The following is a 27,361-nucleotide window of genomic DNA, read 5'->3' as shown; positions in this document are numbered from 1 at the left end:
CCCTCACCGGTTCATATATATGCCTTCCTGCCCTATCCCCTTGCTGGGCCGCGATCTCCTACAGGCCTTGCATGCTTCCATTTCCATAACCACACGAGGATTTTCCCTGCACATTCCTGACGATCCTCTCCTCGCTAGTCAACCCCTAGATTGGCATTTGTCTTCCCGCCTCTGTTCCCTCATGCAGTCTCCCTCCGGGGAACCGACTCCTCATCCCGCTGTCCCGTCCTACCTCCTTACTGTTCCTCCTGATCTTTGGGCTGAGTCTGGGTCTCCTGGATTGGCACACAACATTCCTCCTTTCGTGATTGACCTGAAACCTGCTGCCACCCCAGTTTCAATCAAACAGTATCATATCCCTAAACGGGCTTTGACCTCTATCATTGTTCATTTGGATCGCCTTGCCCGAGATGGCTTTATCCGCCCCTGTACATCCCCTTGGAACACTCCCCTCCTCCCGGTTCTCAAACCTGGAGACTCCCCTGACTACCGCCCTGTCCAGGATCTTCGTGCAGTTAACTCTCGCACCACTGATATCCACCCTCTGGTTCCCAACCCCTATACCCTCCTGTCCCATATCCCACCCTCTGCCACTGTCTTCACGGTCTTGGACCTTAAGGATGCCTTTTTCTGTTGCCGACTGGCCCCGGTCAGTCAACCCATCTTCGCCTTTGAGCGACCGGACCCCGATCCTTCCTGATCTCCTACTCAGGCAACCTGGACCAGATTACCCCAGGACTTCAAAAACAGCCCAACCCTGTTCAGTACGGCATTAGCCCAAGACCTCAGCTCCTTTTCCCTTCCACCCCCCGCCTGCCTTCTCCAATACATTGATGATCTCCTCCTCTGTTGCCCTGACCTCTCTTCAGCGCACACACACATCCTTTCCCTGCTCCTCCACCTATACGACTGTGGATATCGGGTCAGCCTCAAGAAGGCTCAGTTTTCTCTGCCCTCAGTCACCTACCTCGGCTTCACCATTTCACAGGGCCAGCGTTCCCTACCACCTGACCGGGCTGAGGCACTGTGTTCTCTGCCCACCCCGACTGACCGTAAATCTCTCCGCACCTTCCTCGGCATAGCTGGGTACTGTCGTCTTTGGATACCTGAGTTTGCCACTCTGGCTAAACCCCTTTACGAGGCTACCAAAGGGCCTGATCGCTCACCTTTCCTTTGGACCTCCGCCCAACAAAAGGACCACGACTCCCTGCGCTCTGCACTCCTGTCGGCCCCTGTTCTGGGCCTCCCCGATCCTGAGAAACCTTTCCACTTATACTGTCATGAACGGTCCGGAATTGCCTCAGGAGTCCTTCTGCAGTCTCTCGGTTCTTGGAAACGCCCTGCTGCCTATCTCTCCCGGCAATTTGACCCTGTCGCCTCCGGTTGGCCACCTTGTCTCCGGGTCGTAGCCGCTGCCGCTGACCTAGTGGCCCATGCCTCTAAGTTTACCTTTGGTCAGCATTTGACGGTTCATGTCCCGCATGATGTCCTCTCCCTCCTGGACTTTTGGGCCCACCTCTGGTTATCTAATGAGCGTCTCCTGAAATATACGGCGCTCTTCTCTGAGAACCCCGCCCTTTCCCTCGTCCTTGTGAGCCCCCTTGATCCCTCCACCCTACTTCCTGTACTCCTGTACTTCGCAGCCCCCTCTTCCTTGTCACATGACTGTCTTCATGCTATCGACTCTGTCTACTCTTCCCGCCCTGACCTTTCTGATCGCCCACTGTCCAACCCGGACTATATCCTTTTCACAGATGGCTCCTCCTTCTTGGACGAGTCCGGGACTCGTCGCTCCGGATATGCGGTGACCACTACAGACATAGTTATTCTTTCGGGTTCCCTAACTCCTGCCCCCTCAGCCCAGGCAGCCGAACTGGTAGCCCTCACGGCTGCCCTCCGATACTGTGCTAACTCCACCTGCAACCTCTATACCGACTCTAAATATGCCTTTCTAGCTGTACACGCCCACGCTGCCCTCTGGCACCAGCGTTCCTTCCTCACCTCCTCTGGATCCCCTATCCAACACCAACAACTCATCCTGGACCTTTTGGATGCTATCCTGCTACCCTCCAAAGTTTCTATCATGCACTGCCGGGCCCACCGTCGCCTCCGTGATTTCATCAGCCGCGGTAATGCCTTGGCTGACCGCTCGGCTTGCCAGGCGGCCCTCCAAGGTCCGCCCACACCCCCTCTTCTGTTATCCCTTTCCTCCCCCCAACCTTTCCTTCATTCCCTTTCCCCCCAGTACACTGACCCCGAGCGCGAGTGGGCCGCGCAGCAACCTGGCCATTGCACCCTCCCATCCGGATGGATTACTATACCTTCCTCCCACACATCCACCCCCCTCCTGTACGTCCCTCAACTCCTGGCCCTCCCTGTTGTCCAACGTGCACACGATTTTTCTCATGCCGGTAACCCAGCCCTCCGCACTCTTCTCCGACAGAATTTCTATATCCCGAATCTCTCTCAACTCATCTCCCATGTTCTGCACCGCTGTGTCATTTGCCTCCGACACAACCCCTCTTCTGTCAGACCCCCCGTCCCTGGCCACCAGCCTATCGGTTCACACCCCATGCAAGTCCTCTCTACAGATTTTACCCACTTGCCCCCCTCCCATGGGTTCCGTTACCTCCTGGTTTTCATTGATTCCCACACTGGGTGGCCAGAGGCCTACCCAGTGCGCACAGAAAAAAAGTAGGGAAATAGTAAAGGCTTTACTCCATGACATCATTCCTCGCTTTGGCCTGCCCCTAGTGATTGGCAGCGATAATGGCCCCGCCTACATATTACAAGTCACACAAGCAGTCTCTCGGGCTCTGCAAATCACCTGGAAATTACATGCGGCCTATCACCCCCAGAGCTCTGGCCAAGTTGAACGCATCAACAGAACTATTAAAACCCTCCTCGGAAAAGCGACAGAGGAAAGCCGCCTGCCATGGCCCAAACTGATCCCCTCTGTTCTATTTTGCATCCGCTGTACCCCAGGTAAACGCAATCAGATGTCCCCATTTGAGCTCATGTATGGCCGGCCCCCGCCGATAGTCAGTCTAGACCCCGAGTCTCTTGAACAGATAGGGAACGCTATCACAGACGCAGAGATAAAGCAGCTAGGAAAGACCATTATGAAATTACAGAACTGGGTCATTTCTAGAGCCCCGCTACCAATTACAACCCCTGTTCATCTCTACAAACCTGGGGATCAAGTGTGGCTAAAAGTATGGAAGAAAGAACCGCTGAAACCCCTTTGGACAGGGCCTTTCACTGTCTTACTTGCTTCCCCCACAGCTGTCAAATTGTCCCGCCACGAGTCTTGGATTCACTACAGCCGTGTGAAGCCCGCTGCTGAGTATATTTGTGAAAAAGGGCCTACTGACCTTCAACTGAAAATCATGCGGCTGCCCCATACTCTGGAAGAGTAATCACGCACGTCTGATCCGGAGATCTGACAAGATATTTAACATGAACTCTGTTGTATATTTACTGCTTGTGATTTACGTCTTGCCAACATTGCCCATGTCCCCTACCCCTCCCACGCCGGGGTGTGCCCCTTGTGTGGCACTAGTGGACAATGGGGGCAAAACGGAAAATGTTATTAGATTTCAAACTAACTATGAGTGTAAAGGTCAATTAGTGACCCCTGTATGTATATATAACAAGGTTGAATATTCTATATGTAATAATGGAGATTCACAGATCTGTTTCGACCCCAAAGCAACTAATAGGGATACTTGGATAGAGGTCAGGTCAGTCTGGGATCAGGGCCCCCTGATTCAACAAACCCTGGTCACTAATCCCCATGTCCCGGCCTCAGTCCTCTTTGATGCTTGCTATGCCATGGACCAGAACCCCACCTTCCTTGGACGTTGTGGTGCCCTAGCATGGAGGAGGGAATATATGAACAACGATAAATACATGTGCCTGGTGGGACAGAAGCCGTCCCACTGTGAAGGGTCTTCCGAACACTACTACTGTAACTACTGGAAATGTGTATCCTGGGCTACTTGGGGTATGACCCGACTGCCCACCACCCGAGCCATATTATCCAAAGGGGTGACTACCTCTGACTGTGGCCTCCAGAACTGTAACCCACTTAACTTCACTATTCTACAGCCGTTTAAATGGAACCTCGATGATAGCCTCCGGAAAGCTCGCTATCTTGTGGGCCTACAGATATACGGTAAGGGCACAGACCCTGGTACTGTCTTGCACATCAAACTCGTTGAGAGACACCGAATCCCTGAATAACACAGCATTGTGTTCCCCGACTTTTATGAACATATGAAACTTGACCAACAAGACTTTGTGCCCTCTGCCACCACCCGCAACCTTTTCATACAGTTCGCTGAAGCCATAGGATCTACCTTAAATCTGACAAACTGTTATATCTGCGGGGGCACAAATATGGGAGAGAAATGGCCATGGGAGACTAAACAGGTTTCCATGCTCCGGCTGGCCAGCCTCCCGCCTTTCAACTACACCCCCAACTTACAGCGGGCACCCAGCTGGCCCCTGAAAAACTCCATTCTGGCAAAACACTGCATACAGCGCCTCGGACCATCCTTTACCACTCAAGTTGGACACCTACAGTGCCAATCCTTATTGACTAAAAACAGTACCTCTCAGCCCGGATGGACTTATTGGACCGGAGATCCTAAGTTAAAAATACCCAGATGATGGAATACTACTGGCAATGCTACCACATTAAATGTCTACCTCAACCTGCCTGCTTCTGCCCCTTGGGCTGCACCGGAAAGATACTACTGGATCTGTGGGAAAATGGCGTACCCCACTCTACCCTCAAATTGGACTGGCACTTGTGTTCTGGGCACTATCAAACCAGCCTTCTTCCTCCTCCCGTTATCTGAAGGAGAACATCTGGCTGTCCCAGTATTCGATCAACGGGCCCGTTCTGAAAGAAGCCTGGAAATTGGTAAATGGGAAGACACTTGGCCCCCGGAGCGCATCATTGCTGTCTACGGTCCTGCTACTTGGGCTGATGATGGTATGTTTGGGTACCGCACCCCAATCTACATGCTTAACCGCCTCATACGACTGCAGGCGGTTTTAGAAGTTATCACCAATGAAACAGCTAGGGCCCTGGGAGCCCTGGCCAAAGCGAACACTATGATGTGTACCGCCATCTATCAGAACCGACTGGCCTTAGACTATCTATTGGCCGCTGAAGGAGGGGTATGTGGCAAATTCAATCTCTCCAACTGCTGTCTACAACTGGATGATGAAGGATTTGTAGTTGAAGAGGTCATAGACAAGATTACCAGATTAGCTCACGTTCCTGTCCAGACTTGGAAGGGTTTTTCTGCTGATATGTTTGGACTCAACTCACTGACTGATTGGGCCTCCAAACCGGGACTCTTTAAAGCCCTCACCATAATTTTCCTGGTATCCTCTGTCATATTTTGTGTTCTTCCTTGCCTGTTACCATGTTTATTGAAAACCCTTAACCGTACTATTAGGACTACGATTGACAAAAGTACCACCGCACTAGTCCTGGCCCTCTCCTCCTATCACCCTGTCCCTACCTCTGATACAGATAGCCCTGACCTCCCGTGACCCAGCTAGTCAGCTGGCCTACAGAAGAAAAGTTGGGAATGAAGGATCCCTAGCTAGCTGATATAGCTGGGTCACGGTGTAGATGAAGAAACTCCATTTTAGATCAGTGGGTTATAATTAGTACAAAGAACAACCTGTGACTCCATTTTATTGCTCTGAGAAATCACGTATGCATGCAGGCCTGTTCTATGTATCTGCCTTGGTGCCAGGCACGGCCAGGAGGCAACAGGATGCTGCTGTTAGCTAGCTTTGATGTATAGATTATAGGATGGATTTATGGTTTTGTTTTTCTCTCTGCTCTTACCTTTTGGCCAGAGCTGGTTATACCGGTTTGGACTGGCCAGGACCCTATATAACCTTTGTGTCCGAAACTCTCGGGGTCTTCTGTTTATGCAGCCAGTTCTGCCCAGAAGTCTAGCATATATGCTTGTTTAATAAAAAGCCTTTTTACATCTCTTCAGTCTCTGGCTCAAGTCTCTGCACTACTGACGAAGGGCCTTATCCTAAAAGGTACCTTCAGGTAGTTCATTGAGTACAATTTCAGGTTCTGCTGATTTGCATGTTTTTTGCAGCTCTTTAGTACTGTTGTTTTACGGAAGATATACAATGCTGAAACTATTAACTACATCTGATAGAAATATTATTGTGGGAAAATCCAGAGTAACCTTCATTGCCCCAGGTACAAAAAATTAGATTTGAGCTCACTAGGGACAGAGAAAGTTCCTACAAATAATAAATGTAAACTGCCTTGATTGTACCATAGAAAGGTGGTATTTCATTATCCTTTGCCCTAATAACTTTGATATTTGGTGTTCTGTCCACATCAAACCTGTTCTTACTATCATATATGAGCCCATTGGAACTCGGTCAAACACTGCAAGGGACAGAGAATACCCTCCAGAGTTCTGGTAATGATTTCCTTTTAAAGGCTTTGAACTTGTATTATATTGTTGACTGGGTAACTTCCTCCATGCTACAGTCCAAACCACACCCCCATCTCAAACATGGGCAGGGCACATTTTATAGGATGATAAAAGCCAGAATGCTCACTGGTAGTTTCCTGCTGCTGCTGATTTTTTACTATTATTATTAACTGATTCTCTTTATCTCTTTCCTTTTTTCCATTTTCTTCAAAGACAGGAAACTAGCATGTATTAAACATATAAAAATGACTAATAAGAAATGAGGTGAGGACAGCAATTTCCTGGTTTTGGAAATACCCAGGATGGGAGAGAGGGCTGTGCTTGGAACATTAAAGGATTATAATTCCTGCAGTTGGAAAGCGTTCTTTTTCCTTGTTTGCTCTTATGCAGAAGACTTAAAGGCTGATCTGCAGGAGGGACGACATTGCTCTAAACCTGTGACTCTGGGCAGAGGAATCATGCTCAAAGGATAACACCACAGGTAAGTTTTGAGGTCTATCTATACTTTGTCCTCTCAAAGATAAGAAAGGTTGGGAAGTGTAAGAAAAATCTGTACAATAAAAACATCCCTAAAAAGAAAGAAAAATTTTTCCTGCCCTCCCTTCCATTTTCCAGGAAATAATATCCATATCAACATACCTCTTTAAGGAAGTTTACAAAAATAATAATAATAATAATAATCATTGTATTCCTTCAGCCCCTGTTTTCTCTGCATGGCAGTTGAGATGTCTTCTTTGAGTGTGTTCTTTTAACAATCCTGATCATCCACTAACCTGACCAGCTTTCTATATCTCTTATAGATTTAAAAAGAATATTAACTTCACTTTCTTTGGGGAGGTACATTCGTACTATTTTTCATGGCCTCCCTTTAATTGTGAAAACGGTGCACTTTTCTATTTTTCTTGTTTAGACATGATTTCTTTATGATCTAATAGCCTCTTTCATTCTAATCTTATACCATATTAACTTCATTTTGCGCTCTTTAGAGCATGTGACATTTTCAGCCTCTGCATTCTTTGATTTGCTGGAGAGTCTGGTCTTCTCAGCAGCCTGTATTCTACATGGAGCCTTCAGCATTTTTAGCATCTAATCTAATCTTAATCCGAGATTTTATATACTGCTTCTCTGGCTCACTAAAGGACCAATCAATGCAGTTTACAACAGTGCAAAAATACAAAATCTAATACAAAATATTAAATCCAAGTTTCAAGTTTATTTGTTATTTGATTAATCGCCTATTACAAATACTAAGCGATGTACACATAATAAAGTAAATTTCTAAAATGTACATAAAATAGATAATAACGTTAACAAGGGTATAAAATCACCAAAACAAACTAATTAAAACAAATTAATTAAAACAAAACAAGCATACAATAGGACAGGAGGGGAAGAAATACAATTTTAGATAGGAAAGAATCAACAATTAAAGGTGAAACAAAATAGGAATGGGAGGACAAATAAGTAATTAGAGATAAAAATACATAAAAGAGCAAATGATGGAAGAGCAATTAACATTTCAATTAGGTATTGAACGCATCTTTAAAAAGAAAGCTCTTAAGTTGGCTCTTAAATTTTTCCAGATTCTTCTCCTCTCTTAAATATAGCGGGAGTGAATTCCATGTTTGTGGCGCCGTTACAGTAAAAATAAATTGCCTTCGAGTGTTAATAATTTTGAGAGTAGGAATGACCAACAAAAGTTGGTCATTAGATCTTAAAAATTTGGGAGAATTATATGGTATTAAAACTTTGTAAATAAAAGCACGGGTTTTATATAATAACGATTTAAATGTAAGTAAAGATAATTTGTATAAAATACGATGTGAAACTGGGAGCCAATGTGCATTTTGACGTAATGGAGCTACATGGTCGAACTTCTTAGCCCCCATAATTAATTTAATAGAGGCATTCTGAATTATCTGCAATCTTCTAATTTCTTTTTGAGCCATTCCCTTGAATAATGAATTGCAGTAATCAATTTTCAAAATAATCATTGAATGAATTAATATATTCAATGATTTGGGACATAAGAATTTTGAAATAGCCCGTATTTGACGTAATCTGTAAAAAGTAGCTTTAACCACATAACTAACGTGGTCATGGTAGGTTAGGTTTTCATCTAAAATAACACCTAGAATTCAAATCTTATTTATCTGTTTAATGAAATTGTGATTTTTAAAATTTTAGGGCTGCAGTGAAATAAGAAGCATGTTAGGGCAGGGCATGGTTAACCTTAACTGGATATCACCAATATTTAGTGTTTTTTCATTAAAGACTAATGTTTTAGCCAAAATTTTCCCATCTACATTTATTAAAGAAATAGGTCTGTAGTTTGAAACCAAGGTGGGATCTTTATTTGGCTTTAGTAAAACAATAGTAATTGATTCTGCCATAGTTCCTTTTTATACTACCATTATCTAATTGTGTTTGATATAAATTTAATAAATAAGGTAATAGGGTATTTTGAAAAGATTTGTAGAATTCTACTGTGAAACCATCACCACCTGGAGCGGATCCAACTCTAAGGGACTCCACTTCATTGGAATGCATCAGACTGAATTTGTAGCTCAGAGACATTCTTCTAATAACACCAGATTGGCTTTACATATGTTAAATGTATCTAAGGATATTAGTGATCCAGCTTTCTGTGTTTCATTAGATGCTGAAAAAGCTTTTGATCGAGTGGAATGGTCTTTTATGTATCAAGCAATGGAATGGTTTGGAATTGGATCAGGATTCATACAAATGATTCAAATGTTGTAAAGCTCCTCTATTGCAAGATTATATATTAATAATAACTTTTCAGAATGTTTTAAATTGCAGAGGGGGGTTAGACAAGATTGTCCTCTATCTCCTTTGCTTTTTGATATTGTATTAGAACCCTTGTTATTAACAATTCAGCAATCAAAGGAGATTCAGGGTATTCCTTGTAGAGATCAGGAATATAAGATCTCTGCTTATGCGGATGATATTTTGCTTTATTTGAGGAATCCTGAAACGACGATTCCAAATTTACTCAACTTGATTAATAAATTAGGAAAATTTTCAGGTTATAAAATAAATTGGAGTAAATCAGAAGTCCTTCCACTCAATGTTTATTGTACAAAAGGAATTTGATACATTTTCATTTGTCTGGAAAGATGAAGGAATAAAATATTTAGGTATTTGGATTAAAAATACATTAGAAGAGACAATAAAAATAAATGAAAAACATATATTACAGAAGGTTACAGAATTATGTGAGCAATGGAATCCTTTACATATTTCCTGGTGGGGAAGAGTTCAAACAGTTAAAATGATGATTTCACCTGTGGTTTGTTACCAATTGAGAATGATACCAGTGTTTTTTCAGGGGTCGTTGTACAAAAAAATAAATAGTATTCTTACAAAATTTATTTGGCAAGGTAAAATAGCTAGAGTTGCCTTAGTGACTTTACAAAAATCAATAGTAGATGGAGGGGGTAAATTTTCCAAATTTTTATAGGTATCATCAATCCTATATTATGCGCCAAGGTATGTATTGGGTCCTCCCAGATCTCATGGAAAAATTACCAGATTGGTTAAGATTGGAATGGCAACTTATGTCTCTTATAAGGCTGTGTCATATTATTAGTACTAAAATGCCTAGGTTGTACAAAAATAATAAAATATTAATTGACACCTGGAAAACTTTAAAATTGATAGATAATTTAACTTCTAATCCAATTCATAAATCGACAAATCAAACAATATGGCTTAACTCCAAGATTCAAATTGGCGGATTTAAGCTTATCTGGAAGCAATGGATAATAGGAGGAATACGTATTCTTGATGATATAATGTCTAAAGGTAAACTGCTTGAGTTTTCACAGTTGCAACAAAAATTTGGCTTGAATAAATCACAAAGTTATAAATGGCTGTAACTGAAGCAGGCCATTCAGGCGGGGTTCCCTGAATGGAAAAATCTTAATAATCATTTTAGTTTAGAATTCCTATGCTTTTAGGCAGACTTTCTGGGGCACCAGGCTGTACAAATTAATATCTGGATTATTGAAAAAAAAAAAACCAAGGAATGGTCTTAGAGACATTTGGAGCATTGAGATTAAGCATGAAATTATGGCATCTCAATGGCCACATATTTGATCTTGGAGGATGAGATGTACAATGTCTGCATCTATGAGACAAATGTGGTTTTTCTTGCTGCATAGAGCTTTCTGGACCCCTGTTCGTTTAAAAAAATTAGATAGCTCTAAATCTGATAAATGCTGGCATTGTCATCTTGAAGCAGGGATTTTAGATCATTTGTTATTCTATTGTCCATATATATTAGAATTTTGGAAATCAATCTGGAATCAAATTAATTCCCTATTAGAAAATCATGTGGCATTATCTACATTACATTACATTACTTAACTGGCTTATATTCCGCCTGTACCTTTCAGTTCTAAGCGGATTACATCAGAACGATAACTGGACATTTCCAGGAAGAGAAATACAAATTACAATTAAGGCATAAGGTCTAAAGCTATTTATGAGTAGATTCTAAGAGGGGGAGAGAGGGGAAAAGGAAGGGATTAGGACGTTTGGGTGAATTTCTTGAATAGTAGGGTCTTGATTTCTTTGCGGAAAGCCTTGAGGTCAGTTGATGCTGTCAGTAGGTTGGTGATGGAGGGGTCCAATTTAGCTGCATGTGTTGCAAGTAAGTTGTCATACATCTTTTTGCGTTTAGTTCCTTTAAAAGGGGGGAAGGAGAAAGGGGATTGGGTTCTCCTCTGTCTGGTTGAGAGGTTCCTGTTTAGACGGTTGTTTAGGTGGGTGGGTGCCGTTCTGTTTAAGGTTTTGAATAAAATACAGTATAGTTTGAATTGGATGCGGGCTTGTATTGGAAGCCAGTGTGAGTCTAGGAAGGCGTTGGTGATGTGGTCAAATTTTCCAAGGGAATAGATCATTCTGAGGGCAGTGTTCTGCACGGTCTGTAGTTGTTTTATTAGGTAGGTAGGACAAGAAAGGTAGAGGATATTGCAGTAATCCAATAGACTTAGGACTAGGTATTGAACTATGAGTGTGAATTGTTCTTTTTCAAAGAATTTTCTGATTTTGCGAAGGTTGCGCATGGTGAAGAAAGCTTTTTGTGTGATTTTGTTGATTTGCACCTGAAGAGTGCAACCTCTGTCTACTGTTACTCCAAGGAGTTTGAGAGTGGGTTGTAGGGGATATTTGGTGGTTTTTATTTCTAGCTCAGTTATAGAAGGGGTTTTGTCCTTTTCAAGCAGTAGAAATTTAGTTTTATCTGGGTTGAGCTTCAGTTTATGTTCTGTCATCCATTTTTCCACTGCTTCTAGAGTTTTTTCCAGGGTGCCTGATTTGGTGGGGTTTTGTGTGTCAAAGGGGAGGAGTATGGTGATATCGTCTGCATAGCTGAATGAAGTTACTTTGAGTTTGTCTAACAGGGTACCGAGGGAGGAAATGTAAAGATTGAAGAGCATGGGTGACAGTGGGGAACCTTGGGGTACTCCGCAGGGGTTGGTCCATGGCTCCGATATAAGATCCTTTGTTTTTACTCTGTATGTTCTTGTTTTAAGGAATCCTTGAAACCAGTTGTATACTTCGCCTGAGATCCCTATTGCTTCTAATATCTGAAGAAGTATGGTGTGGTCGACCAGGTCAAATGCGGCAGAGAGGTCGAGTTGAATTATCAGCATCCTTCTTCCTTTGCTAAGGTGCTGTCTGGCTATATCTAGAAGGGAAGCTAGCAGTGTCTCGGTGCTGTGGTTAGATCTGAACCCCGATTGAGTTGGGTGGAGCAGGTTGTGGTCTTCAAGGTAGTTGGTGAGGTATTTGGCAACCAGACCTTCTATTAGTTTAACATATAATGGAATTGAGGCGATGGGTCTGTAGTTGGAGGAGGTGTCTATTGGTCCTTTGGGATCTTTCAGTATTGGGGTGATTATGATTTCCCCTAGGTCTTGTGGGAAATGGCCTTCCGTGAGAGTTGTTTGGATCCATTGCAAGAGGCAAGCTCTAAATTTGGGGGATGCGTTTGTCAGTAGATATGACGGGCAGTTGTTCAGGTCGCATGACGCTCGACTGTATTTTCTGTAGAGTCTGTTCATGTCCAGCCATTGCACCTTTGTAAAGTTGGACCAGTGCCTGTCAGCTGCAGTGGCTTCATCTGTTGTAGGGTTTATTATGATCTCGTCTAGGAGGGACGGTGAGTTGTTGAAGGAGGCTCTAATATTGGCGATCTTATTCTTGAAATGGTCCGCTAGTTGGGTGGCCGTTGGAGGGTGGATTCCTTGAGTGGTTAGGAATGATTGAGTGTCGGTGAGGTTCTTCACAAGTTGGAAGAGTTTCTTTGTGTCTAAGGATTCTGTGCCTATTAGTTTGGAGTAATAAGCTCTTCGTTTTTCCTTAAGTTTGATCTTGTATTGTTTTATTAGGTTTCTCCAAGCTACTTTGGTTGGTTCTTGGTTCTTTTTTTGCCATGCTCTTTCGAGTTGTCTGCAATGTCTCTTTAGTTGAAGAAGTTCTGTGTCGAACCATTTGTCTGAAGATCTGCAGAGTTTGTGTTTTGTCTTTTCTGGGGCTAGACCGTTCAAGGTTGTTTCGCTCAGCGAGCGTCACTGGTGAATGAATACATCGTGGTCTATGGAGACGATTAATGGGTCTACTGTGGTCCAGAATGTAGAAGGGTCGATTTTTGGTCGGGTTTTGAAGGAGGTTTTGTGGGTTTCATGCTTGTTTGTGCTTTGAGTCCAGTTGATGTTGAAGGTGAATTTGAAGTGGTCAGACCAGAGGGAGGGGTGCCAGGCCTCATTGGAGATATGAATGTTCGGTGCGTGGGGGTGTTGTGACATGTAGGCTGCAATATCAAGTTGGTGGCCTTTTTCATGTGTGGGTTGAGGATATAGAATTTGGTAAGAGAGTGCGTTGAGGTATGAAATTATGCCAGAAGCTTGTTTGGAGGAGGTGTCTTCTAGGTGGAGATTTATGTCTCCGAGGAGCAGGTTGTGTGTTGAGGTTAATGAGTTCCGGAAGATGAAATCTTCAAGATCGTGTTTTGTGGTGTTCCATTTTCCTGGAGCTATGTAGCAGAGGATGCAGGTAAGGGTGTCTTTGAGTGAGTTACTGGAAATTTGGACGGCAAGCAGGTCTGATTGTGGGGTGGAGTGTTTGTCTAGGACAGTGATGGTAAGGTTGTTTTTTACTAGGATGGCCAAACCGCCCCCTCGCTTTTTTTCTCGGCAGACTAATTCAAGTTTGTATCCCTTGGGGCAAAATTCTGTAATGCTTGGGTCCGAGTAGGAGGATAGCCAGGTTTCGGATAGGAAAAGGCAGCCTAGCTGTTCATTAACTATCCAGTCTTTTATTAGGTCTGCCTTTGGGCTGATTGATCTTATGTTCATGTATGCACAGGGGATTGAGAAAAGATGTTTGTGGTAGTTGGGGCTAATCTGTGGGTGAAGGAGGTTCTTGGGTGTATGGGGGAGTTTATGACCCGACTTCTTTGTGTTGGGGGGTGGTTTTCGTCCCCAAGTGGGTGGGATGCTTTCTTGTGAGGCTGTTGTGCATTCTATTTGGTTTCTTGTCTGGTGAAGTTTCTTGGGTGATAGTGTCTGCCTGTATGTTGTTGTCACTATTGGTATTGGTGAAAAGTGGTGGCCTGCTGTTCTCCAGTTTGTTGTGAGTAGGGAGAGAAGTAATAGTGTGCATAGGAGTTTGGTAGTGGGGGGTGACATGTTGTTGGTTAGCGGCTGGAGAGTGACTGTAAGGTACAATGCAGGAGCAAAAGAAGAGAGCTGTAGGAGAGCTGGGACTTAGGGCGGTTGAAAACCGGCCAGTAGCCCTTCTCTGGTTGAGATCCGTGTGGTTTCAGTGATCTGGGGGGGGGGGTAGAACTGGGTCGCAACACCCAGTTAAAGTTGGGCAGAGGCAGCCAGATAGATAACCTGCACTGGTAGGAGGCTTTCAGCGATCCCCGGTGACTGGAGGAAGCAGGGGCTCTAAGGGCGTCGGGCAGAGGAAGGAGGGACAAGATGGCAGAAACTTCCTCCTTCCTCTGCCTAGGAAGTCGCTTGGGGGAGAGGCTTTCAGTGGCCCTCAAGGGCTGAAGAAAAAAATCCGACTCAAAAGTCGGGCTGCGTCGGCAATCCCCGGTGGCTGGAGAGGCAGGGGCTCTAAGAGAGAGCAGAGTCCTCCTGCTTGCACGGCGTCGGGCGGAGGAAGGAGGGACAAGATGGCAGAAACTTCCTCCTTCCTCTGCCTAGGAAGTCGCTGGGGGGGGGGAGGCTTTCGGTGGCCCTCAAGGGCTGAAGAAAAAAATCCGACTCAAAAGTCGGGCTGCGTCGATGATCCCCGGTGGCTGGAGAGGCAGGGGCTCTAAGAGAGAGCAAAGTCCTTCTGCTTGCACGGCGTCGGGCGGAGGAAGGAGGGATAAGATGGCAGAAACTTCCTCCTTCCTCTGCCTAGGAAGTCGCTGGGGGGGGAGGCTTTCGGTGGCCCTCAAGGGCTGAAGAAAAAAATCAGACTCAAAAGTCGGGCTGCGTCGGCGATCCCCGGTGGCTGGAGAGGCAGGGGCTCTAAGAGAGAGCAGAGTCCTCCTGCTTGCACGGCGTCGGGCGGAGGAAGGAGGGACACAATGGCAGAAACTTCCTCCTTCCTCCGCTTAGGAAGTCGCTGGGGGGAGAGGCTTTCGGTGGCCCTCAAGGGCTGAAGAAAAAAAATCCGACTTAAAAGTCGGGCTGCGTCGGCGATCCCCGGTGGCTGGAGAGGCAGGGGCTCTAAGGGAGAGCCGAGTCCTCCTGCTTGCACGGCGTCGGGCAGAGGAAGGTTTTATTTGTTATAGAAATGAGGGCAAAGAAACAAATCTCATCTAATAATAACAAGTTATTGCTAACTTTAACTGGGGTTGCCATTCAACAGATCACTTATAATTGGAAGAATTGGAATAGATTGAATTATTGTTTTTGGTGGAACTCTGTATGCCATATTTATAAAATGGAAAGGACACTAGCTGTCCAAAAAGGAAATTATAACAAATTTCAAGATGTGTGGAGCAGTGTTCCCTCTAAGCGGGCGGGTGTTGTGAGCAAACTTTTTTCACCGTGAGCCAAAAATATCGGGCGCCAGCAAGTTATGAGCCAACTCGCCCGATTCTCCTCTCGCCGCCCTGCCATCTGCCGTACGCCTCTTCCGATTGTGCGCTGTGACGAGAAACGTGTGCGCTGCGATGTAATATTTTGTGCGCCAGCGCAGCTTAGCGGGAACACTGGTTCAAATGGTTTTATTTATTTCCCCAAATTTATTTTTGTTATACGCATTGAAAATATTTGATATTGCGTTTAAATCAAAATCTCAATAAACTTGAAACGAGTGCCCGTGAGATTGTGGGAGGGTTAAATACTCAAAACTTAGAAGTTTTTGCTACGCCAGCTTTCTGGTATCTTTACATACAGTGGCGTACCTAGCATATGTAACATCCGGGGCCCATCATTTTTTGTAAGAAAAACATGATTTTTAGTAACAAACCACACGTCACACATGAGTACCTAGGAAAAGGCAGCATCTTACATATTGCAGTGAGCAGTACATCAATACACCCATTGTAAAACTAAACAAGCCAGACCAGCACAGATCAATCCTACACCGTCAATCCTAACAGAAAACACACAGAACACAGAAAACACCTTCGCCTAGTAAGGAATATGTAATCACAAACTAACCCCTCCCTCTTTTACAAAACTGTAGTGTGGATTTTAGCTACGGAGGTAACAGCTCTGATGCTCATAAAATTCTGAGCATCAGAGCTGCTACCACCAAGGCTGGTGCTAAAAACGCTTCACAGTTTTGTAAAAGGGGGGATAAAATAAAAATACATAGACAAAGGTTAAATTGAACCAGCAAGAAGCTGGACTCTGCATACAATGCTTCACAGAAACAGTGACACATGTCTCCTAAAGCAATAAATAAATAGAAATTTTTTTCTACCTTTGTCTTCTGTGGTTTCTCCTTTCCTCATCTTCTTGTAACTCTCTTCCTTCCATCCACTGTCTGCCGTCTCTCTTCCCCTATATGGCATCTTCTCTCCTTCTATGCCCCTTCCAGAAACTGTATGCCTCCCCCTTCCATCTCTCCTTTCACCCCATTGGTCTGGCATCTCTCTCCTCGCCTTCCCTCTCCCACACCTCTCCTCATAGTCTGGTATCTCCCCTTCCCTGATTCTCTGGCATCTCTCTCCTTTCCTTTTCTTCCATCTTTCGCTCCCCCTCCATGCTCTCACATCTCCCCCTTCCTTTTCCCTTAGACTGGCATACCTTCCTCCTACGCTCCAAGCCCTGGCATCTCCTTTAATTCCCTCCCTCATCTTCCTTCTCCCTCCAGCTGGGTACCGCAACACTCTTCCCTGCAGCTCTGCACTTCCCCACAATTGCCATGCTTCGGTTCCTCTTCTTCCTTCCTTCCTCCCCCCCCCCCCCGCGGGACCCTGCGGCACCATCAACTCTTACTCCCTCTAATGTCGGCCCTGCAGCTCCAGACTTCCTCGCACCTTCTCCCCTCCCCCTTTGGATCGCTATTATTTTAAATGTTATAGCCGCAGAGCTGTATCCATCAGTGGAGATGTCTAACCTCGGCCTGCCCCGGAACTCTTACTGCAGCAGCCGCCCGTCTAGGCAGGAACAGGAAGTCACTGTTGCAGTAAGAGTTCCGGGGCAGGCCGAGGTTAGACATCTCCACTGATGGATACAGCTCTGCGGCTATAACATTTAAAATAATAGCGATCCAAAGGGGGAGGGGAGAAGGTGCGAGGAAGTCTGGAGCTGCAGGGCCGACATTAGAGGGAGTAAGAGTTGATGGTGCCGCAGGGTCCCGCGGGGGGGGGGGGAGGAAGGAAGGAAGAAGAGGAACCGAAGCATGGCAATTGTGGGGAAGTGCAGAGCTGCAGGAGCTGTTATAGCCTCCCCTTACCTTTGCGACGCGTGTGTGCGCTGTGAAGAGAAACTTGTGCGCTGCGATATAATATTTTGTGCGTGAGCGCAGGCCAACGCAGCTTAGCGGGAACACTGGTGTGGAGGCCATTAATAGAATATTGTAAAGATTAAAAATTATTCTTCCCTGAATAAAAAATTTTAAGACATTAACGGGGGATGGGGGGGAGGGAATTTTGTTTTGATTATTAATAAAATAAATCATTTTCATAATTGAATAAGAGAGGGGATATTATTTTATAATATGAGGACCAAATGTAAGATTTCAAGTGTATTTGAAAGTTAAATTGATAAATGTAATTATTGTACTTGTTTTAAGATTTGAAATGAATAAAGATTTAAAAAAAAAAAAAATGTTTAGGTCTAATCGGTTAAGTCTTTGAGTTCAATAGAGAGCTAAGTCTGATTAATTGTATCTAGGCATTTTCAAAACTGGCCACTTCACCAGTTTGTTTGTTTTTTTTAAATTTGCCATTGAAAGTTAACTGGATATGCCTTGCTGATTATCAATGGCAATATCAACATAATCCTTCGCTCATTCAAAAATGTTTGACTTACTTTCAGGGGCTGAAAAGAAGTTTTATTCCTGATGCAGCATACTAATGGCATGCAGATTACCATGGTGTTAAAAAATGTGCATTCACAGAACAGCGCCCCCCACCCCATGGTACCATGCTGTTGGTTTTGGAATCAGGTTGAAGTCAATTTTTTTTCTTTCTCCCTTCCTGTCAGTGCATGGGCCAATCCCCATTCAATATTAAACTGGGATTGGCTAAAGATCCAAAATAGCCCTGGTATGGGCATACTGGACTACTGTATCCTTGGCCTGGTACCCTGAGCAAGGCCACCCCATTGACCAAAGAACCCCTTACCTGGTCCTGGGTAAATATCTAGCAGTGTACATTTCTTACACCACTATTTTGGAAAATGGCAGTGCCTGACCCCCTTGAAGTATGTTCTGACATATTACTAGAGGTCAAGTGCTGCCATTTTCCAAGATGCTGATACCAGAATCAGAAGCAAGTGTGCATCACTACTACCTCCCAACCAAAAGCTAAGTTGGAGGAGGGGCATGTTCAGGATCCTTTTTGACAGGATCAGCTGAGGTGAGCTTTTTTTATATTCAAATCAGATGGTCCTTTTGCACCCACACTAGAATTTTTATTATAGTTTAGGGCTACAGTAGAGATGTAGCACTAAAAGGAAAGGAAAAAGAAAAAAACACAAACATATACATCAAAATTTAGCACAGTATTTTACATGTATTTATTTATTTAAGAACATAAGAAATGCCTCCGCTGGGTCAGACCTGAGGTCCATCGCGCCCAGCAGTCCACTCACGCGGCGGCCCATCAGGTCCAGGACCTGTGCAGTAATCTTTTATCTATACCCCTCTATCCCCTTTTCCAGCAGGAAATTGTCCAATCCTTTCTTAAACCCCAGTACCGTTCGCTGCCCTATAACGTCCTCTGGAAGCGCATTCCAGGTGTCCACCACACGTTGGGTAAAGAAGAACTTCCTAGCATTCCTAGCATTTTGAATCTGTCCCCTTTCAACTTTTCCGAATGCCCTCTTGTTTTTTTATTTTCTGAAAGTTTGAAGAATCTGTCCCTCTCTACTCTCTCTATGCCCTTCATGATCTTGTAAGTCTCTATCATATCCCCTCTAAGTCTTCTCTTCTCCAGGGAAAAGAGACCCAGTTTCTCCAATCTCTCAGCGTATGAAAGGCTTTCCATTCCCTTAATCAGTCGTGTCGCTCTCCTCTGAACTCTCTCGAGTAACGCCATATCCTTCTTAAGGTATGGTGACCAATACTGGACGCAGTACTCAAGATGCGGACGCACCATTGCCCGGTACAGCGGCAGGATAACTTCTTTCGTTCTTGTTGTAATACCCTTCTTGATTAAACATAGCATTCTATTCGCTCTCTTAGCGGCCGCTGCGCACTGTGCCGTCGGCTTCATTGTCATGTCCTCCATTACCCCCAAGTCCCTTTCTTGGGTACTCTCATTCAATAACATCCCTCCCATCGTATAGCTGTGCCTCGGGTTTCTGATTCCCACATGCAATACTTTACACTTCTCAACATTGAACTTCATCTGCCATCTCTCTGCCCATTCCCCTAATTTGTCCAAGTCCCTTTGCAATTTTTCGCAGTCCTCCTTTGTCCGAGCTCCACTAAATAGTTTGGTGTCGTCCGCAAATTTTATTACCTCACTTTGTTCCTGTTTCTAGATCATTTATGAATATATTAAATAAAAGCGACCCGAGCACTGAGCCCTGCGGAACACCACTCGTGACCTTCCTCCAGTCTGAGTAGTGTCCCTTCACCCCTACCCTCTGTTTCCTACCCGCTAACCAGTTTCTGATCCATCTATGCACGTCTCCGTCCACCCCATGGTTCTTCAGTTTCCGGAGTAGACGTTCATGAGGCACCTTGTCAAAGGCTTTCTGGAAATCTAGGTATATGATGTCTATGGGGTCTCCTCTGTCCATCTGTTTGTTAATTCCCTCGAAGAAGTGCAATAAGTTGGTCAGGCACGATCTCCCCCTACAGAAACCATGTTGGCTGGTTATCAGAAGTTCGTGTTTTTCAAAATGTTCATCGATTTTTTTCTTTTATCATTGCTTCCGCCATTTTCCCCGGAACAGAGGTCAGACTCACCGGTCTGTAGTTTCCCGGGTCTCCTCTTGATCCCTTTTTAAAGATGGGCGTAACATTGGCTATCTTCCAATCCTCCGGAATCACACCTGTTTTCAGAGATAGGTTGCAAATTTGCTGTAGTAGTTCCGCTATTTCCTCCTTTAGTTCCTTCAGCACCCTTGGATGGATTCCATCCTGACCCGGGGATTTGTCAGTTTCTAGTTTTTCTATCTGTCTGCGCACATCATCAAGGCTCACTTCTATGGATGTTAACTTTTGTGCTTGATTGCCATTGAAGATTTGTTCAGGTTCCGGTATGTTGGTTGTGTCTTCACTTGTAAATACAGACGAAAAGAACATGTTAAGTCTTTCTGCGACCTCTTTCTCTTCCTTCACCGCTCCCTTCCTGTCTCCGTCGTCCAGCGGTCCCACCTCCTCCCTAGCCGGCTGTTTCCCTTTAACATATCTAAAGAACGGTTTGAAATTTCGTGCTTCCCTGGCTAGTCTCTCTTCATACTCTCTTTTGGCTTTTCAGACCACACGGTGACATTCTTTTTGATACTTCCTGTGCTCTCTCCAGTGTACTTCAGTTTTGTCCCTTTTCCATTTTCTGAATGAATTTTTCTTATTGCCTATCGCTTCCTTCACTATTTTAGTTATCCACGCCGGGTCTTTTATTTGACTCTTGTTGCACCCTTTTCTGAATCTGGGGATATATAGATTTTGCGCCTCGCTCACTGTGTCCTTGAAAAAGGACCAGGCATGTTCTACCGTCTGCCATTTTTGGGAAGTGTTCCTAAGTTTCTTCTTTACCATTCCCCTCATTGCTTCGTAGTTTCCCTTCCTGAAGTTAAAAGTTGTCGCTATGGTTCTCTTTCCTTTCAGTATTCCTACTTCCATCTTGAACTTGATCATATTATGATCGCTGTTCCCCAACGGGTCCCACTACTTCCACTTCCTTTGCAGGTCCCCTTAGCCCATTTAGGATTAGATCCAGAGTGGCATTTCCTCTTGTCGGTTCTCTAACAAGCTGTTCCATGAAGCAATCTTGTACAGCCTCCAGAAATTCTGTCTCCCTAGCGCATCTTGAGCTTCCAAGACTCCAGTCTATCCCAGGGTAGTTGAAGTCTCCCATAATAACCGTGTTACCGCCTTTGCATTCTCGCTTCATCTCGGCTTCCATTTCTTCATCGATATCTCTGGTTTGTCCGGGTGGACGATAGTATAGGCCTATCTTTATTTCGGGCCCTTTCCTTCCTGGTATTTTAACCCATAGAAATTCTAGCTTGTTGGCCGTCTCCGCTGTGTCCATTCTTTTCGATTGTATGCTTTCTTTTATATATAGTGCTATTCCACCGCCTTTCTGTCCTGACCTGTCCTGGTGATAGAGCTTGTACCTCGGCAGTGCTGTATCCCATTTGCTTTCCTCATTCCACCATGTTTCAGAGATTCCAATGATGTCTATGTCCTCCACAATGATCATGTTTCTTAGGCTCCTTGCATTAGTATATATGCAATTTAGCTCCTGGAATTTTGTTGCCTTTAATTCCTTTCCCTGTGCTTCGGTCTTTAGATTCTTCTCTTTGGCTACAATCTTTCTAACCTCCTCTTCTTGGTTAGTCGACTCCTGTAATTTGTCCCTTGTTTCTTCCCAGCCTTTTTTCCCCTCAGTATCTTCATGGGATACCTTCTTCCGAAACATCGACGCTTGGTCGACTGTCGGTTTTCTCCTTCTTCTTAGTTTAAAGCCTGTTCTATTCCTCTCTTGACATTGTTTGCTAGAAGTCTAGTTCCCGCTGTGCTCAGGTGCAATCCATCTCTCCTGTAGAGCTTGCTCTTGCCCCAGAACGTCATCCAGTTCCTCACAAAGTAGAACCCTTCTTCCTCACACCATCTCCTCATCCACGCATTTATTGATTGTAGTTCCTCCTGCCTTTTCACATCTGCCCTCGGTACCGGTAGGATCTCTGAGAACGCTATCTTCTGGGTCCTCATCTTCAGCTTCCTTCCCAGAATCTTGAACTGTTCTATCAGCGAACTTCTTCTGTAGTCTCTCCTGCTGACATCATTCGTCCCAATGTGGATCATTACTGCGGTCTCTTCCGTCTCCGCTCCTTCCAGGATCTTTCCAATTTTGTCCACGATGTCCTTGGTTCTCGCTCCTGGGAAGCAGGTCACCAGTCGGTCCTCCCTCCCTCCTGCTATGTGGCTGTCCACATGCCTCAGGATCGAGTCCCCCACTATGATCGCTGATTTTCCCTTCTTTAATGTTCGCTTCAGTCTCAGATCAATGTCCTCGGTGTGCTTCGCTCTCTCTTCTTCTGGGCATCAACTGGCCAATTTCTCTTTGTGGGTGTCTTCTTTGAGGTCTTCTGCTTCTTGTTCTCCCTTCGATGTAGGTGTAGCTTCTTCTATCATCTGAAGCTCGTTCTCTTCCACCCTCCTCTTGTACGCATCTTCAATGAATTTTTCAAGTTCCCTGACTTCCTCCTCGATGTGTCTCTCGCTCGTGAAATCTTCAGCTGTCCTGACTGGGTCTTCCGTGGTGTAAAGTCCTTCTAGTTCCTGTATCTTGTCCTCTAGTCGCTTGATTTCCTTCTTCAAGCTTTCCAGCTCCTGACACCGACCGCATACATACGACTGTCTCCCCGAGGGGAGGTAGTCATACATATGACAGTCGGTGCAGAACACTGGAAAGCTCATCTTCTGGTTTCCCTCTGCTTCCATAGTCGTTCCTACTTTAAGATAACACTTAAGATTACGTGTCCTTGTGTGCCTGCTTTCTTCAGCGCTTTACTGTACTGACTTTAACTGTCAGACAGAGCAAAGTGCTTTACAGAATAAGGGCCCCCTTTTTACAAAGCCGTGGTAGTGATGCTTCCATGATAAATGCACTGAAGCCCATTCAGTTCCTATGTCTATGGGCTTCGGTGTATTTACCATGGCAGCATCGCTACTGCGGCTTTGTAAAAGGGGCCCTAAAATATAAATATGGAAAGGAACTGCAATTTCCGGATAGGAAAGATCACCATTTGTACTGACAGAGTGCTTACAGAGCTATAAAAAAACACTAATAAATCCATATGTAAATAGATAAGACTACCAGAGTGCAACCCATCATGTGCCATGGGCCTGTTAAAAAAAACAAGTTTGTAATGCAGATTTAATTTTTTTTTCCCCCAAAGATACCTCAGTACAAATTATGAGGGGTAAAGAGTTCCAAAAAGCTAGGGCTATGAAGTAGAAAGCAGAGTGTCTTGTTGCCTTTAATTGGGCTAAATGTGATCCAGGAAGAACCATGTGATGATCATTCAGAGAGACAAGATAGGGAGTAAGGAATAGTAAGCAATGATGCCCATAGTAGAACCTAGAATTTTATCCTAAATCTAACCGGGAGCCATTTATGACTTAAATAAATGGGTAGTATATTGAGTACAATTTCAGATTCTGCTGATTTGCACGTTTTTTTGCTGCCCTTTAATACTGTTGTTTTACGGAAGATATACAATGCTGAAACTATTAACTACATCTGGTAGAAATATTACTGTGGGAAAATCCAAAGTAACCCACAGTGCTAAAGGATAGCAGTTTATTACATCAGCTCCTCAATGCCATCCTAATCTAGAATAATATCAAAATACTCTCTCCTAATACAAGCCAGTATTTGTAAAACCCATCAGCTATGTCTTCCAAAACTATGATATATGTAATAACAATGGGCCTGATATTCAGACCACAGGAATTAGCTGGGCTGACTCCTGCAGTTGAGGCTGAGTCCAGATATTCAATGCCAGGTTGTTTTCAGTGACCAGCATTGAATATCCAGTCTAATTTTGGCCATAGAAAAAACTTAGCCAGCTAAAGAGATATTAAGCACCAACTAATCAAGTTTATAGCGGCCAAAGTTAAACTAGTTATTTAAGCAGCCCAATTTGGCAACTAAACTTAGGGCTCCTTTTACTAAGCTGCAATAGCGTTTTTAGCGCATGCTAAACCCGTGCTATATGGCTAGAACTAACGCCAGCTCAATGCTGGCATTAAGGTCTAGTGCGTGTGGCAATTCAGCGTGCGCTAAGCGTGTGCTAAAACCGCTATCACAGCTTAGTAAAAGGAGCCCTTAGTTGGCTGTGAAATTTAAAGCGCTGGTTAGCTAAGTCATGCAACATACAGTAGCCAGCTATCCGTTATGCACCAATATTCAGCGGCCATCTTGTACTGAATATTAGCGTTTAGCCAGCTTAGCGTTATTTAACCAACCAGGAGCCATTCCTGCCTTGTTAAATGGTACAAAATGCAACAGCCAGAATGACTACAGGAACATCAAAATATGCTCATATTAAACCTTGACTTCAGAAGTTGCACTGGCTGCTGGTGGCAATTAGAGTACAGTATAAGACTGCAATGATTTGTCATAAATTTTTGTATGGTACAATTCCAGAGTATTTTAAGAGCAAGATGATTTGTTGCATTCTGAAAATTCTGCTTTGTTAAAGGCTAATCCGAAATATGTCGAACTTGTGCAATGACCTTTTGTTGTGCTGGGGTGAAATTATGAAATTCGCTGGTAGGGCAGTTGAGAAAATGTGCTGATAGAGGAGCTTTCAGAAAGCTCCTCAAAACACAATTGTTTGTTAATGCTTTTTTATAGAGTCTGATTTGTTCTGTTTGAGGAATTATGAATTTAAATTTTGATGATTTATCTCTCTTTTGAATTGTTTTTAGTTATTATGTATGTGGATATACTGTAAACCACCTAGGAACTAGATGGTATAGAAATTTTTAAAATAAAATAAATAAATGTTTCACTCCTGGACTTTTCTCATAGTTGTATGATATTAGAAAAGCGTTACAATTGGTACAAAATATCACAGCAAGGTTAGTAATGGGAGTTGACAGGATGGAAAAAAACAAAAGGCTTGTGGAAAGTTGATGTCCAAGATGAAGTCTTTTTTAAGACAAATAAATAATCCACATAAAAACATATAGGGCCTGAACCACTGGAAACATGTGGACCCTAGATGTTTTTATGTGGATTATTTATTTGTCTTAATAAAGACTTCATCTTGGACATCAACTTTCCACAAGCCTTTTGGTTTTTAGTCATGTCCTCTTTGTGGAGGGATCAGGGTCAATTTTCTTGTTAGTTGACAGGATGGCACATATTATGCCAATTCTGAAGCAATTACATTGGTTACCAGTTATATTTTGGGTGCAGCAAAATTGTTTCTGTGGTCCATCAGACTATTTACCATCAAACACCATGGTACTTTCGACAAGTTGTAGTACTTTATAAGCCTAATAAATCTTTATAATCTGAAAATCAAAAGCTATTACCAGTAATTCCAATAGTGCAGGGAAATTATGCAGAAACTAGAGTGATGACTTTCTATATTGTTGGTGTCAAAATGTGGAATTCCCTGGTGGGTCAGTTGTGATTGTGTGCAAACTGGTTTCAATTTAAGAAGCAGTTGAAAACGGTGTCAGGTCAAAAGCGCGCCGGGACAAAGGCGCGCGCCGCTGCGCCGCTCTAAATTACTGTTTTTAGTGCTCTGACGGGGGGGGCGTGGGGGGAACCCCCCCCCACCTTACTTAATAGACATCGCGCCGCATTGTGGGGGGTTGTAACCCCCCACATTTTACTGAAAACTTAACTTTTTCCCTGTTTTTAGGGAAAAAGTTCAGTTTACAGTAAAATGTGGAGGGTTACAACCCCCCAAGCCCCCCATAACGCCGGCGCGATGTCTATTAAGTAAACTGGGGGGGGTTCCCCAACAAAACCCCCCCGTCGGAGCCCCTAAAAACTGTAATTTAGAGCGGTGCGCGCTGCGCTCAATTGTCGGCGCGCGCTTTTGTCTTTCGCGCTGTTGTCTATGAACCGTTGAAAACCCAGCTGTTTGTTACTGCATTTTTATGATTTATTAGTCAGCTTTTGAAGAAAAGAATCTGTTTAACCATGTTTGCTATTGTACTCTTGTGATTGATTAGTTGACAATTGAAGAGAAGAAACTGTTTTATTATGTAGATTTCATGATATGGTTTGTTTTTATCTTATGTATGTTTTAATTGATGTATACTGTTTAGTTTTTGTGAATGGTATAAAAAAAGGTTTTAAATAAATAAATTTGTCCCCACTATACATGCTAAGCCATAGGGCATCCCGTGGCTAGCCTTGGGTAGTAGGGCAAAATATTGAGTATCTCATTGGAAGATGTAAGGCAAAGAGTTTTAAGGAGAACATAACATGTACAAAATAATGTAATGTTATATTAAGGATAACAGCTATATTCACCCATAAACTCACGGACTTGGTCTTGGGGAATGATTGGGTTTTCATGGCATCTCAGTATAATAGCAGATGCTTTTATCTCTCTGCGTTGTATGCACAGGACAGGAAAATTGCTGCAACCATATGTGGAGGACAGAATGTTGAGAAAGAAGAATTCAGAAGAGGATAGGAATGTCCTGATTAAAGAGCACCTGAACAAAAGTGACCATTATGGGAGCCTGGAAACAAGTAGAAAAACAGCCCATTTTGAGGTATGTCTTCCACTGACACTCCAGCATAGGAGTCAGGTGAGGTGGCAGAATATGGTGGAGCATAGTGAGCATACTTTATCCCCTGATTCTATATATTGTGCCCATATTTCTGCACCCAGAGTTGCTTCTGTAAATTAATTGACGAATAAGCTCAGAAACATCAATGGCTGCTAACAACCAACTATTGATATTAATTGGCAGTCTTAAAAATTTGTGCATTCATCTTGCTGCGCACTATTCTATAAAGCACCCCATCTAACTTCAGTTGTGCATATCTGAAAAGGGGCATGGCCAGGAGCATTTTAAAATGCTGCACTGGATTTCTAGAATTTGCCCAAAGCACACCTAATTTGGGTGCCAGCATTTACACCTGCTGTCCTGAACTCTCCCTAGGGATTAGCAAGCAGTTTAAACCCAGTACTTGAGTGAAATGGTGTGGTAGTCATGTTAGTTCATTTTCCAAGGTAGTATAAAGAAATAAAACAAAAAAAGGAAATAATGTGATTCCTTTTTTTATTGGACTAACTCAATGCATTATCCCCCTCCTTTACAAAGCCACGCTAGCGTTTTTAGCACCGGCCGCAGCGGTAACAGCTCAGATTCTCATAGAAATTCTACGAGTGTAGAAGCTGTTACCGCAAGGTCCGGCTCTGAAAATGCTAGCACGGTTTTGTAAAGGAGGGGTTTATGATGAGTTTTCAAAGGCAACCCTTCTTCTTCAG

General features: G+C 43.9%; 1 protein-coding gene across 2 annotated transcripts in view; it reads left to right on the top strand.

The window, feature by feature from the left end:
* Positions 1 to 6,850: 6,850 nt before the first annotated feature.
* The window catches only part of ANO7 (anoctamin 7), a 454,465-nt gene continuing 433,954 nt past the window's right edge, over positions 6,851 to 27,361 (top strand). For both annotated transcript variants that reach the window (XM_033958099.1, XM_033958098.1), the window contains exons 1-2: positions 6,851 to 6,975; positions 26,489 to 26,639. In XM_033958099.1, the coding sequence (XP_033813990.1) occupies positions 26,526 to 26,639 (114 nt within the window). In that variant the 5' untranslated portion in view covers positions 6,851 to 6,975; positions 26,489 to 26,525. The remainder of the gene's footprint in view (positions 6,976 to 26,488; positions 26,640 to 27,361) is intronic.

Source organism: Geotrypetes seraphini, chromosome 9, assembly GCF_902459505.1.
Source record: "Geotrypetes seraphini chromosome 9, aGeoSer1.1, whole genome shotgun sequence".
Classification (NCBI taxonomy): Eukaryota; Metazoa; Chordata; class Amphibia; order Gymnophiona; family Dermophiidae; genus Geotrypetes; species Geotrypetes seraphini.
The sequence above is the reverse complement of the archived record's forward strand: the minus strand, read 5'-3'. Positions and strand labels throughout refer to the sequence as shown.